This window comes from Cryptotermes secundus, unplaced genomic scaffold (assembly GCF_002891405.2).
Source record: "Cryptotermes secundus unplaced genomic scaffold, Csec_1.0 scaffold631, whole genome shotgun sequence".
Lineage (NCBI taxonomy): Eukaryota > Metazoa > Arthropoda > Insecta > Blattodea > Kalotermitidae > Cryptotermes > Cryptotermes secundus.
In genome coordinates, this window is record NW_019742970.1 from 735,556 (window position 1) to 748,368 (window position 12,813).

General features: G+C 41.5%; 1 protein-coding gene across 2 annotated transcripts; it reads left to right on the forward strand.

The window, feature by feature from the left end:
• Positions 1-998: 998 nt before the first annotated feature.
• LOC111873586 (protein brambleberry) lies at positions 999-12,807 on the forward strand. Of its 2 annotated transcripts, XM_023868420.2 has the most exons (13): positions 999-1,940; positions 3,251-3,379; positions 4,571-4,756; positions 5,514-5,736; positions 6,065-6,181; positions 6,906-7,036; positions 7,636-7,897; positions 8,213-8,425; positions 8,510-8,688; positions 9,096-9,226; positions 10,075-10,297; positions 11,465-11,604; positions 12,685-12,807. In XM_023868420.2, the coding sequence occupies exons 2-11, from the start codon at positions 3,308-3,310 to the stop codon at positions 10,190-10,192; spliced, it is 1,632 nt and encodes a 543-aa protein (XP_023724188.1). In that variant the 5' UTR covers positions 999-1,940; positions 3,251-3,307; the 3' UTR covers positions 10,193-10,297; positions 11,465-11,604; positions 12,685-12,807. The 2 variants fall into 2 exon arrangements, with proteins under 2 accessions (XP_023724188.1, XP_033611009.1); XM_033755118.1 differs by having other exon boundaries at positions 999-3,379; positions 10,075-10,225.
• The last annotated feature ends 6 nt before the right edge of the window (positions 12,808-12,813 follow it).

The following is a 12,813-nucleotide window of genomic DNA, read 5'->3' on the forward strand; positions in this document are numbered from 1 at the left end:
AGATCTTCCTAAAATGAAGTCCTGGATGTGTGACTTCCTGCCTGTGATTCTGTAGTCATCCAATTTTATTTTAATTTGCTGCAAAAGAAAGATATTACAGGCCTGTGGTGTGACATGAGCCATGTCATCACGTTACATAGTAATTAAGGTTATGCCACTAGCAGTCAGTAGTGTATTAATTAGTCTTGTACACTTCAGAGCTCAGATATCACTGGACCATTTGTAATTCACTTTTGTTTACTAAAATTATATTTCTCTCCATTTGTTCCTGTGCCACTTCAGACACTGAAGCTCCAACGCCCTTGCCACAGCTCTGTAACCGTGCCATTCCAATTCATCATTTTTCTGTACACTTTTTATGACTGCATGTGTTTGACACTTGTGTAATGCTACACATTGGGTGTCTCAAAATTGTGGATATGTATGAAACAGTATATGTTCAGAAGCCATTTATGTTATGTCACAATGGATGAAATACAGTCAGGTGTTTGTTTTATACTCTTTGCTCTAATGGAATATATTAATTTATTTTTAATAAAACATGAATGGTATAGAAGAAGTATATATTGTTATTATGGAAATTATGTGTTCAAATAAATTAAACTGAATATGAGAGATGCAAGCTGTTGTCACTTCTTGCCCACTGAGATCATAAACTGCTATGATTGATATGTTTTGGCTTCAGAGATCCTTTTTGAACAATATGTAGAGTTTTATGAATCTGTATGAGCCACAAAATACAGCTGTTTTGTCCTCTTGCACAAAAATATTCTTCACTGCTACAAACTTTTGTGGATAGAGTGTGTCACATGATCAGTGCAATGAATCCCCATGGCTGTTAATCTCGGTTTTCTAGACCGGAGCTGCTGTTTCCTTGAAATAGCTCCTCAGTTATCCTCATGAGGCTGAGTTGACCCTGTTCGAGACCCACTACTTCTCAGAAAATTTGGTAGCGCCAGGAATTGAACACAGGACCTCTGGATCTGTAAGGAGGAACTCTGACCACTAGACCACAGAGGCGGTCATTCACTGCTACAACTCAGAAAAATTCTTCATTGTGATGAATATTTAATTGAAGTCTGAATACTTTACTTTGATGGTGTAATATTAATCCCAAATTGCCAAGCTTGCCCAAAGAGTATAATTATAAGTATTAAGCAGTTTTAGTAACACATTTTACTTGAATCCATTGTTTGCACTTCATACAGGCCAATGGACAGACAGTCTGTGACAACATAACAAGAATTTTTTTTATTGTTAAATGCATGAAATAATTATATTTGAATATGAAGAGTACTACACCCGAGTACCAGAAGTCATGGGATGGGTACCTAGTATCGTGTAGGACCACCTCTAGCCCGGCGAAGTGCAGCAACTCGACATGGCATCGATTCCACATGTGAATGGAAGACCTCTGGGGAGTTATTGATACATGCCTTCTGGGTAGTCGTCCACAGTTCCCTGGTATTTGTAGGTGCAGGATCTTGTGTGTGAATAGACCTCTCCACCATGTCCATTAAATGCTCAATTGGGTTCATGTCGGGCAAATATGGTGGCCACACCATTCGTCAGAACTATCCGGAATACTCCTCTAACCAATTCTGTACAACTTGGGCCTGATGACATGGTGCATTGTCCTACTGGAATATCCCATTGTTGTGGGGGAGTCCGTGAAGAGTTGCAGATGGTCACCAAGCAGTGCAATGTAGCGGTCACTGGTTAATGATGTGTTTAGGTGAAAAGCGGTCCCAACCCATACCACATGAACACACCCCTCACCAGTCTGGAACCACCACCAGCCTGCATGGTGCCTTGTTGACAACTGGGGTCTGCACCACACCCGAACCCTTCCATCTGCCTGAAACAACTGGTACCGTGACTCATTGGACGACACCACATGTTGCCAGTCCAGGGTCCAATTAGCGACGACACTAGTCCAGGTGAGGCCATGCCTAGTGTCATGATGTTAACAGGGGCACTCTGGCGGCCCTTCTGCTCCCATATCCCATGGAAGCTAAAGAATGCTGCACTGACCTGCTGGATATGCGTCTGGGACCTCCTGCATTGAATGTGGATGTGATTTCAACCAGTGTCACTCGTCTGTTACCATGGACAATTCTAGCTAGATGCCATTGGTCATGATCTTTAAACACCCGTGGTCGGCCACAGTACTGTCCATGGTGGCTGGTAATGCCTTCCATAAGGTATTCTCAGTACAAACATGACACTGTGGACCGAGGAATGTGGAATGGCCACACATTTTCGGAAATGGAATATCCCATCCATATGGCACCCACTATCATACCCCGTTCAGACTCTGATAATTTGCATCGCCTTCCCATGAGCAGACTCGCCAGTGTTCAGCCTGACTCACGAGAGAACACCTCACAACTGAAACTGCTCTGGGCATTCTCAGGCTGTCAAGGTACTGTGGCACCAAAATTTACATACTGCTATACCATGACTGTTGGCACTTGAGTATGTATATTCAGTAATGTAACACTGTGTAATCTGGTAGTCCATCGAACTACAAAGCATTACATCACAGAAGATAGAACTTTTAATAGTTACCACTGTGAGAATCTGATACTCAATATATTTAGCCATAATTATTTTTTATTCCTGTTTTGTCCCTGAGAAACTCTGTGATGTATTTCAGAGATACTGAATTCAAATGTTAAGCCAGAGTTGACCATCTTCATTGAAGTTGTTTGCATTTATTCTCAGTCTGTGTAGGTGAATGCTGGAATCCTAATGTTAACACAAATGCAGCTGCGATAGCATAGTTTATTTTCATCCTTTAAGCTATGGTACTTATTTTCTCACCGTAACAAACCCAGCAGTTGTGATCCTGTATTTGTAAACTGGTTGTACAGAATAAAATAGAGACCAATGCTGGCATGAACGGAATGAAATAGTCACTGTCATATATTTAATATTTCTGCAATGTGTGAAAAATAACTGTAATTACTGCACAAAGCAGAGATTTCTGAAGACAGGCATGTCATGAGAAGTGTACTTAGACTTGGTTATTTAGCCATTGTTGAGGTACCTTTCGAAATAAGTACTGAAGATGAAAGATTTCTGCAAGAAGCAAAGAAATACGAGTACACGAGTTTGAAGATGTCAGACCTGGACGACTGCCAACATCGAGTGAGTAAAAATCATCCAATAAGAATTAAGTTTGTTAATGTGGTAACGGGTATAATGAAAGTTTTTATAAGATTAAAACAATACAAATTCTGTGCAGGTTGTCGTGAATATCCATAAAAGATGTTCGGATCTGACAGAGGAAGAACTGGCCAAAATGAGCGTGAATCTATTGAACTGTCAGTCTGCAGTGGAGGGGACACAACATTTTCCCTGTACTACCAGAATGGTAAGTTCTAAGTTGAAAGGATAATGGCTGTTCACTGGGTGAAGGGTGAGTAGCAGCCAGCAGACTACCTGTATTGGTGGTTTGATATTTACTGAAATAATCTTGCCACATACATTTTGTTTTTCTGTGTTAATGCTAGGTTAGTTTAGGCACTCTACAAATTCACTTCCATCTTTAATGCAACTCAGTTCACAATCTCACCATATTTAAAAATAACATTAAAATTGGAGTCAGCTTTCACAAGTTTCAATTTTATCTGGCCATTCATTCATCCATTCGTTTTATTTAGCATTCATAACAGCTACACCAGTAACACTTGAAGAAGTCACATCATTAAATACATCACTGTTGAAATCCTTTTGCCCAATTCCTAAAGGATTAGAATTTGCCAATAAAAAATAATAATCTTTCCTTCTAGTGTTATATTCATATAAATCTTAATTTCTCATAGAGAATAAATTATTTTTCTGGAAATAGCACGACACCTCAAAAATATACAAGGAGTTAAGAGTTAAAATCTTTAATTTTTTGAAAATAAGTCTGCATGTTGTTTTCCTATTTACACCTTTCATTAAACGAAGTATCCTTTTTTATATATTCAATACTTTGGCATTTTCACTTTCTCCGCCCCAAAAAATCAAACCATAACTTAACTAAGGATTGAAATTTGGCAAAGTAAATATTCCTGTGTATACTTTCAAGGATTTAATAATATTCATATTAAACACAAGGACTGAACATGTGAGCTGAACTTTAGATTATTTGTTATCTTGATACCTAAAAACCTGAACTGTGATGTATAAATTCACAGGCAGCTGCTAACATTTCATAAGCACCGCACAGCACTGGTTCTGAAGTCCAAATATTTCAGTGCTATTACATTTTATCGTTCACACCAAAGTACATTTTTTAAGAACTCAGCTTTTTACCCTTTCCTGCCCTATTTTCCTCTTGTGGCATCCATGTTTTTTTTTGTGATGTTTTATTTAGCTCTATGGACATCAGTGTAGTGTTGTAATCATCATTATTTTTGTGTGCCCCATTAGTATGTGTGTTGCCATGCTGATGTCCATTAGGGCTGAATAAAACAACACAAACGAACATGGATGCTGGAAGAGGAAAATAATATATAAGTACGCATAGTGTGTCGACAAAAAAGACAGAATGACTATGTGAGAAATGCAATTTCAGAGCCTTCAAGAGTGCACAAGTTCGATGGACCCAGACATGTGGAATGCATACCATCTGATGAACAACCGAGCCAGGGCCGTTTGTTATGCTGCCAGAAACCAGCAGTTTCGAGCTCTCTCAGAGATGACAGTCGACAAACTCATGGACTCTGCACACAGCCACCTCAACACGATGGACTCTCTCAAGGTAAGCGACAAAAGGAGATGGAAGTGTCATGTTATGCTTATTGATTCCAAGCCATGGAACTCAGAGTGTGGTCAGGAGAAGAAGACAAGTTTCTTGTGTGTTGCTGAACTGGAAGGTCCATTCGCCTCCTCCATGGTTCTGTAACAGTAAATTTGTATAGGGTCGGGTTGTTAGGCCCACACCCAACCCATAACCTGGAGGACCAGGGACTCCACTTTGTCTGGTTCCTACCATTTTACCTGTCTGAGATGGGTTGCCCTACCAGGAGCTTACACTCACGCCAGCATAGCTCAACAGGTCACTGGGGCGTGAGAACCTCTCCATGATGAGGTGGTAGTCCTCAAGGAGGAAAGGTTCATGGTTGTCACCTCAAAAGCCCATCACACCCAGTTCACAGCTTTACAGTCTGTTTCTATAAGCTCCTTCATGTTAATCTCACATATGTCCTAGAAATGAATGAAAAAACCTCACATCTAGGGTTGGTTGCATTTCTCAGAGTACAAGGGACAGTCTGTCACATTATCATGTGCTCCATCTGCAGGCCTAATTAAATTAGAAGCCTAAAAATTAAAATTTTAATTCACTTTGTCTTTATTTTATGGAATACAAAAGCAGAAATATTGTATTTCATGTGCATATATTAAGTCACTGTTGGTGAACAATGTCTCTAGAGATATTTTGAAATTCACTCTCTTATTATGCCAGCATTTCACCTTGTGATCAACTCTTGACAACTTTATGCTTATCTATGTTGCAGGAAGACCATCAGAAGTTGGAATCACTGACAGCTAGTACATTGGAAGCTGTGTCTTATGGTCACCAGTCCCTTATGGATCAGCAGGAGAAGTTAAGAGTTACCCAACACAGCATTCAGGATTCCGTATCCCTGAATCTGCGAGAGCTGACACGAGAGAAAGTGCTGATAGCGTCAGGTCACCATGAACTTGTCAAGATGATGGATGATGTCAGAAACAAATTAGGTGAGTATGATTTGGTGATTTGGATTGTTGCACTAGAAATTCCTCCTCCAAACTCAGATGAATGTCCTGGAGCAATGTTTAACACCCTTACTTAATGTGAGGGATGTCTGTCTTCTACAGATAATATCTCTCGACAGATTTGCGGAAAAGTAGAGCACTCATCCTCATGACTCCAGTTGAACTGAAACATGCCAGTCTCTGCAGTTTACTAAGTTTGGCCCTGCTGATTTCATATTTAACAACCTCATTCACCCCACTGGGGCATCATAAGTGATCATGGACTCCTCCTACTGCCCACTATAATAATGGTCTTGTTTGTGTGTGACAGATGAGGCGAGTTTGGAATTCAGCAGCCAGGTGAACGAGCGCCATGAGAATCACAAGCAACTGCGGGAAGATCTGCAGACTGTCATGGAGCAGGTGGCTCTCCTCTGGCAGAGGATTGGTAAGGATGCTTCATGTGTACACAGGACCTTACTGCTAGTCCCTGTTCTTTGCTGGATGAATCTAATTAACTTCAGTAACAACCAGACCTCTCCATCTGTCTCTCTTCCCAAAGCTTCTTTGCCTTCTCAGTTTCCTCCCATATTCTTCCATCCTTTGTGTCATTTCTTTCCTGATCTCTTGTTCTTGTTCAAAACCTTTGGGATTCTGGATTCAGTCACTTTTATATTGTGCCTTTACCATCTGACTGTGTTAACTATTAGTCTATTTTACAATTTACTTTTCTTTAAATTCTGTATCATTCTGCCATTTATTATTCTTTCTCTTCTGGTTTCTCCTTCTGTACTTGGCAAAGAATTACATCTCAGCTGCAGTTAGTCTGTCAATATCTGCCTTGGCTTGTGTCCATACTTCTGCACTACGCACTGACATGGGCACAGTAACTTTTAAATAAACACAATTTTGCCATCTCTTTCATGGTCTGATTCCAAAGTAGATCCTAGCGAACTGCTAAGCTCCCATTGCTGTTGCAATGGACTGGAACCCCCCCTCAAATATCCATCACTCTTTGGTTTCTCTCTCTTTAATATTCAGTTTCAGTGATCACACATCAGTGGACTTGGTGTTAAATGACCTTCATTTAACGCTTCCCTCACTTTAGTTCAAGTCCACAAATTGTTCATTGCACCTCAGAACTAACATGCAGTTTATATTCTTGCTCACAGATCACAGCACGCAGGAGATCCTTGCACGCCATGAGTCGGCAAGAGCGCAGTACAACTCGGCACTCTACAAGCTGTCACAGATCAGTGCCACAGTCAACTTCCTCCTGGATCTGCTGGACAAGACCAGACAGGTAAGTGTTTGTGGGCACATGCAGTTTGTCGTTGATCAGAACCACAGGGAATTGACAAATTTAAGTTCAGTACATTCCCTTGAAGTACTGAGCAATGTTTGATGAAATTGACTGCTTGGAATTACAATATATACACACCTTCAAGGGTGCCAGCAGGGGGTAAGGGGAAGGGCAAAAAATTGAAAAAGAAAAAAGGAAATAGACTTGTCTTCCCCATTTAAATATTAAAAATAGCACAAAAAATCGTGATCACTTTAATATGGCCAAATTGCTCCATTGGATACAGAATGTGATTTGGTAAGAGGTTGACGAAAATGCGAAACAACTCGCTCAGCAGCACACGAAAGTGTTTTGAGATGTCAGCTTTCAGGTATCAAGGTACTCTGTCCTTCGCAGGAAACTGATACATGCATCCCAGCCATCTGACAGTTAACCGTTTCTCTTGAAACATCCTCCCACACTTTGCAGTTTTATCGTGATGTACATACTGCCACTTGTGTTATTGTGTATCGGGTCCTTTCCCTCATTTTGTCACTGTTTGTTTATGTTTTATTTGTGCATTTGTGCAGTTGGTGATTCATTTCTGAACTGTTTTTTAGGAATTTGATGAGCGCCTGGGCTGGCTCAACAACCTGACGCCGGATACTGGCAACCAGCTGGATCACCTTTACAGCTGTGTACTTCACTTTCTGTACCTGATTGTGGGAATGATTACTGCAGCATTTATCAGAGCTCCGACCACCTCACGCGCTTTCCTCCTCCTCTTTGTGCCTCTGAACCTTGCTGTCACATACACTCATGGGGACGCAGCTGCCCTTAACTTCCCATCCATGACCATACTCATCTTAGCGTCAACAGCAGGTAAGTGTTACTGAGATCACCTCACTGTTTGGTTATGTTGGGTTATATTTACAAGAGAAACAAGCGCAGTGTTGCCTGCTTGTGGAGTTGGCAGTCAAAAAACAAACACAGACTCACCACTTCCATACTGAACTTTAAGTCCAGACACCAACACAGATTCATTTTCTGTGGTCAGTGTGTGTGTGTATGATCAGCTTGCTGAGGTGTGAACCCAAGACTTTCTGAACCGCCTGAATGAAACGTTATGTCAATTTTTATTGTGCCCTAGAACAGTCAGCTTGCCACTGTTTATAATGGTGCTTGCTTTTTTTGCAGCCTGCTACGTGATCCAGAGAGCACTACATTATTGGACATCCAGACAGCCGAGACCCGTGTCCAGCCTTCATGGCAGCCAACCACAGCCAATGACCAATGGGTTCATTACTAACCCATTTCCACCTATGAAGCCTGTTGCTGTTATGCTGTCTCAAAGGAGCAGCATAAACATGCTATCGCTCTTCGCTGGAGACCCTGGCAGAAGACTGAAGTGTAAGTTGAGTTTGAGAGGATCATGATCAGTGAATGCTGTCAGTCACAGAACACTTCAATTCATATATCTTTGTCTCTTTGCAGCTCTCGTGAACAGATGCCCTAGTCCCTTGAAGTCCATGTCAGCTGCTGCCTCATCCAGAGGGGACTCTCCACGGCCTGATGAGAGGGTCCGCATTCTGACTCCCGTGCGTGACAGAAACCTAGGTGAAGGCTCAAGTGGCAGTGGTGAGGTTGCCCTTGGGCTGGCCCATTTTGCAGAGGTGAGTGGAGACTTCTGTTTATGTCTTATTCCAGTTACATGAGAGACAGAATGTCATTGGTCTCCCAGCAGAGAATTGTTTTGCTATCATACATCTGGAGGAACCCCCATTTAATGATCTTTGATTTAACATTTTCCCCTAGTTAGCACTGAATTTTGATGATCACAAGTCAATAATCTCAAGGCTAGATTTCCCCTGTTTTATATTTTCTTCATTTTATTCCTCAGAGTCACTTGTGGCTCCATAGCTTTGCATCATGTTACATGGGATCAACAGAAATATAGAAATATCCAGTCACTTGCACGGGATATTCTCTCGCCAGGCTCCCGTAGCTCATACATTTTACGTGAAATGTTTTCATTCATTCAGAGAGTTGTACTAAATATATGTTATATTTATTTTGTTAGCGCTCTGCAAACTCCAACAGTTGCAGCAGTAACAACCGCCTTGTTCAAGCTGGCACATCACGAACACTGAGGCGGCGCTATTCCACACCGGTCTACGTCCCACCCACACCCAAACCCACCTCTTCTTTTAGGTGAGTTACTGTCTTGTCACCTTGTTCATTAGTTAAGTATTTTTCACTTCTTTATTTTAACTTAAATTCTTTAAATAATTTTATGTACTTTTGGTAACATTTTTTGTTTTGAAGGATTGTGTGTTAGGGAATTCTGAACAGTAAAAATACTCTTTCTTGCTGACAGGATTGTTTGCCTTTAGAAGGGCCATTTTGTAAAATCAACAGAAGGTTAATACTGGGGCCATCACTGCTGTGCCCATTGTTTGGTACAGTTATTCTGATCCAAGTGCATGTGACTGTTCCTAATCCATAGCGACTGCATTCCTGAAATTTGCTGTGCATATGGAAGGTGCACTGAGTGAACACTGGCATGGTGCAGCAGTACGAAATGCTCTGATGGATTTATTGAATCAGAACAGTGGGGCAAGGGAGGAGAACTGCTAATGCAACACTTTGGGCATGCGTAACAGCAGATGTGTGAAAACACAACAGCAAAAGCATTATAATGAATGTCAGCCATACTGAACTAAGGAAACTGAACTTTTAATCTGGTTAGTGGCCGTCTGAACTCTCTTGTTTGTCTAGGTCAATGTAAACTTTTGATTTTGGTTCCTCATTTCAGTTTCTGTTGGTGTTGCATTTCTGTTATGTGCGTGACCTCTTGCATTTTTCAGTTCCACCTGATAACTTTCAAATCAGATCACAAGATTGGTTCTTTTGCTCGGAGATCTCCCATTTACCTGGGTTCCACATTTTCATACTGCATAGCCATGAGCATTTTCTCTGCCTTTACTGTACATATTTAAGTCGCCATATTTTTGGTATCCTTCCCCCCTTAACAATCTGCTTTGCTTTGTTGTCCACAGTGGAACACCACGCCGCAGTCCACCAAGACCTGTATGCCGTGCTATCTGTCGGAATGGCCAACAGTGTCACACCAGTGCATCTGTGGGCAGTGATCTGTGTTGGAGACACACCTCCTGATCATCGTTTTGCTGATACTGAAAGTTATTAAAGGTGCTTCCATACTGCAGATGGTCGTACTGTTTAACACTGGTACCCGTGTGGCCCACCCAGCCACTGTGCCAGGTACCTGTCTCAACATCTGAAATGCGGCAGTAGAACTGACACACATACTGGACATTTTCTATCATCCTTTTCTGAGTAAAGAAACACGTGTTGGTAGCTAGGAAATCTGCTATCTGCTCTGAAGGGTCTATTATATGCAGCTAATCTTTGCCCGGGTTTGAGGAATGATGGAAAATGCCCCATATATCTGTAAGTCTAACCACACCTTCATCCCATTTAATAGTTATGGTAAACCCTCGCTAATCAGGGTTAACTGGGAGGGAGAGGTAGAGAGACAGAAGTTACAAATTAACCATCACATGAATTGGACACTGTCAATCCTGTAATTTTAGTTTCGAAAGAGACGTTTAAACTTTCTAATCATATTTATTTATGCTTTCTTTTCACTGTGTCCTATTTTTTATTTTCAACTGTATAGTTTTGTAGTGTTTTTCTAAGCATTTGTACTAGTATTCAGTTTAGTTATTTTAAGATGTAGTAGGAAGCACCAGTATAACAGTGTAGTATGATACTGGTCTCAGTTGTAGTTTGAGTTGCGTACACTGTGCGCTGGCTCTGTTGGAATGCTTGTATATTGCTAAATAAATCTGTAAACTAGAGACTGGCTTCTCTTTATTATTTTATTTCTGATTTACTTAATGATTCTATCAGTAGCCTTGATTGTATAGCATTGAAAGGTAGGACGGGCGAACAGTTAACTGAAAAGTATGGGGAAGGGTGCAGTTGTGCTCTTACTTTGAGGCACTGCCGTGGGAAGTATCAGCTGTAGACAGAGTTCTGTGTCAGCCAATGAAGTTTCACAGAATCCATATGCCTGCTATTTCCACTTACTTCATTAGCACTAATGCCAATCCCTACACAGTGCACTCAGAGAGTTCACTTCAGGAGTGCCATATTTATGGTTAAGGAGAGAAGGATCTCGGAGACAGAGTCTCTACTCTTTATGTGATGATGCTAAGGTGACTAATTCATAGAGGAAAGTAGAGGCAACAGGTTCCTGTGAAATGTTCGTAATCACCTACCAGCATACATTATCTAGAACCCGGAAGATCACATTCTAAATGTTCGCTCCTCTGATAACCTCAGGTTTCACTCATAAAAATGTTCACACAAACATTACACAATTTTTCTAAGAAATAAATACTTATGGTACGTATACTTTTGCAGCAGTGAATCATTTGCACATTGCTGTCTTGCTGGGTGTGGCACCATGTTGTAATGTGGCTGGTGGGTACCAGTCTCTTGGAGCCTCGTGGTGGAAACGGCTTCACCTTCCATAACGGGAATTTCTTTTCCAGCCACATATGGTAAGTACAAACTGAGGCAGGCTTCCTGTTGAGGTTTACACGTTTATGTGGGTCATCTAACAATTAAGCCTCTCCGTCTGTGTACCTGAACTGAAAATGCTTTAACAAGTCATGGAATTTCATAGCCTACAACATGCATTCTGACATGACTACAGTGCGCATGTTAATAGCGTTCAACATAAGGAGATCTGCTGCGAGGTCTAATTACACTGCACTGCTCTGACGCTCACACGGTACGGTCTTGTGCCCATGACAGCTGCCCACTGCTGCCTTATCCTTGCATGCTCTCTGAGGCTAGAACTGTTTTCCATTCTTAACACTCTGACTTCCTTCACACTTTACAGAAGGAAATCAGATACCTGACGTTTTAACCAGAACATGCCTATGGGGACTTGTTGAAGAGAAATTGTAAGCTTGGGCTTTGGGCCTTGTTTCAGTAACGAACTTGTACAGTTGGCAGCCCTGAAGTGATGGCCAACAGGTGGTGAATGTTGAAGTTACTTGATCCGTTAATATGTACATACTGACAGCTTTCATGAACTGTCATCTCCACTGTGATCTTGGTCTGCGTCTTGGTAATTTTTATTTAGTTTGTAATTCAGCTCCTGGATTGGAATTTGCTCTTGTGTTCGTTATTAGAATGTGCTCATATCTTTTTATTCTGTATTTGTTCTGATGTCTGCCAGTTATTTGAATGCTGTCAGTATCGTCAGTATGGATATCTGCCTCCGATGTGTCCAACATTGTCACAGTATTTGGGTGGTTGTTTGGGCGGTTGTTTTGAAAGACATCCTTTGCCTCCAGAGCCCCAATAACCATAATTTTCAGGGTTCCTGCTTGTGTCTTCTTACCTTCCGTGGTGCTACTGTGTTTCACATTGCCTGATTGTACCCCCTCCCAGAGCATGGTTGCTGGAGTCAGACTTTGGAGCAGACAAGAAATTCAGAAGGAAAGAGAGAAGACTGGAGACTTTCTGCCTGTCAACTCACATGACACGGAACTGATGCTAGAAGCAGAACTTGTGTTGCAACTTTTCTTCCTGGTTTGTTGTGACCGATCGATCCTGTTTTTGTGTTCCAGCACAGCAGCAAAACGAGCAACAAGAAGAGGGCATGGCGGTCACTGAAGCAGATTGTTGCTCAAGAGAGGGCATTGCAGTGGGGAGAAGATTTTGTGCACTGTAAGAGAACAAATTCATGGAGGAGCATT

Bases quoted from the DNA above. Each gene is read 5' to 3' on its own strand.
- LOC111873586 (XM_033755118.1), top strand. From the start codon at position 3,308: ATGAGCGTGAATCTATTGAACTGTCAGTCTGCAGTGGAGGGGACACAA. The intron at 5,737-6,064 runs GTGAGTATGATT...TGTGTGTGACAG, and splicing joins TGATGTCAGAAACAAATTAG to ATGAGGCGAGTTTGGAATTC. The intron at 9,227-10,074 runs GTGAGTTACTGT...TGTTGTCCACAG, and splicing joins AAACCCACCTCTTCTTTTAG to TGGAACACCACGCCGCAGTC.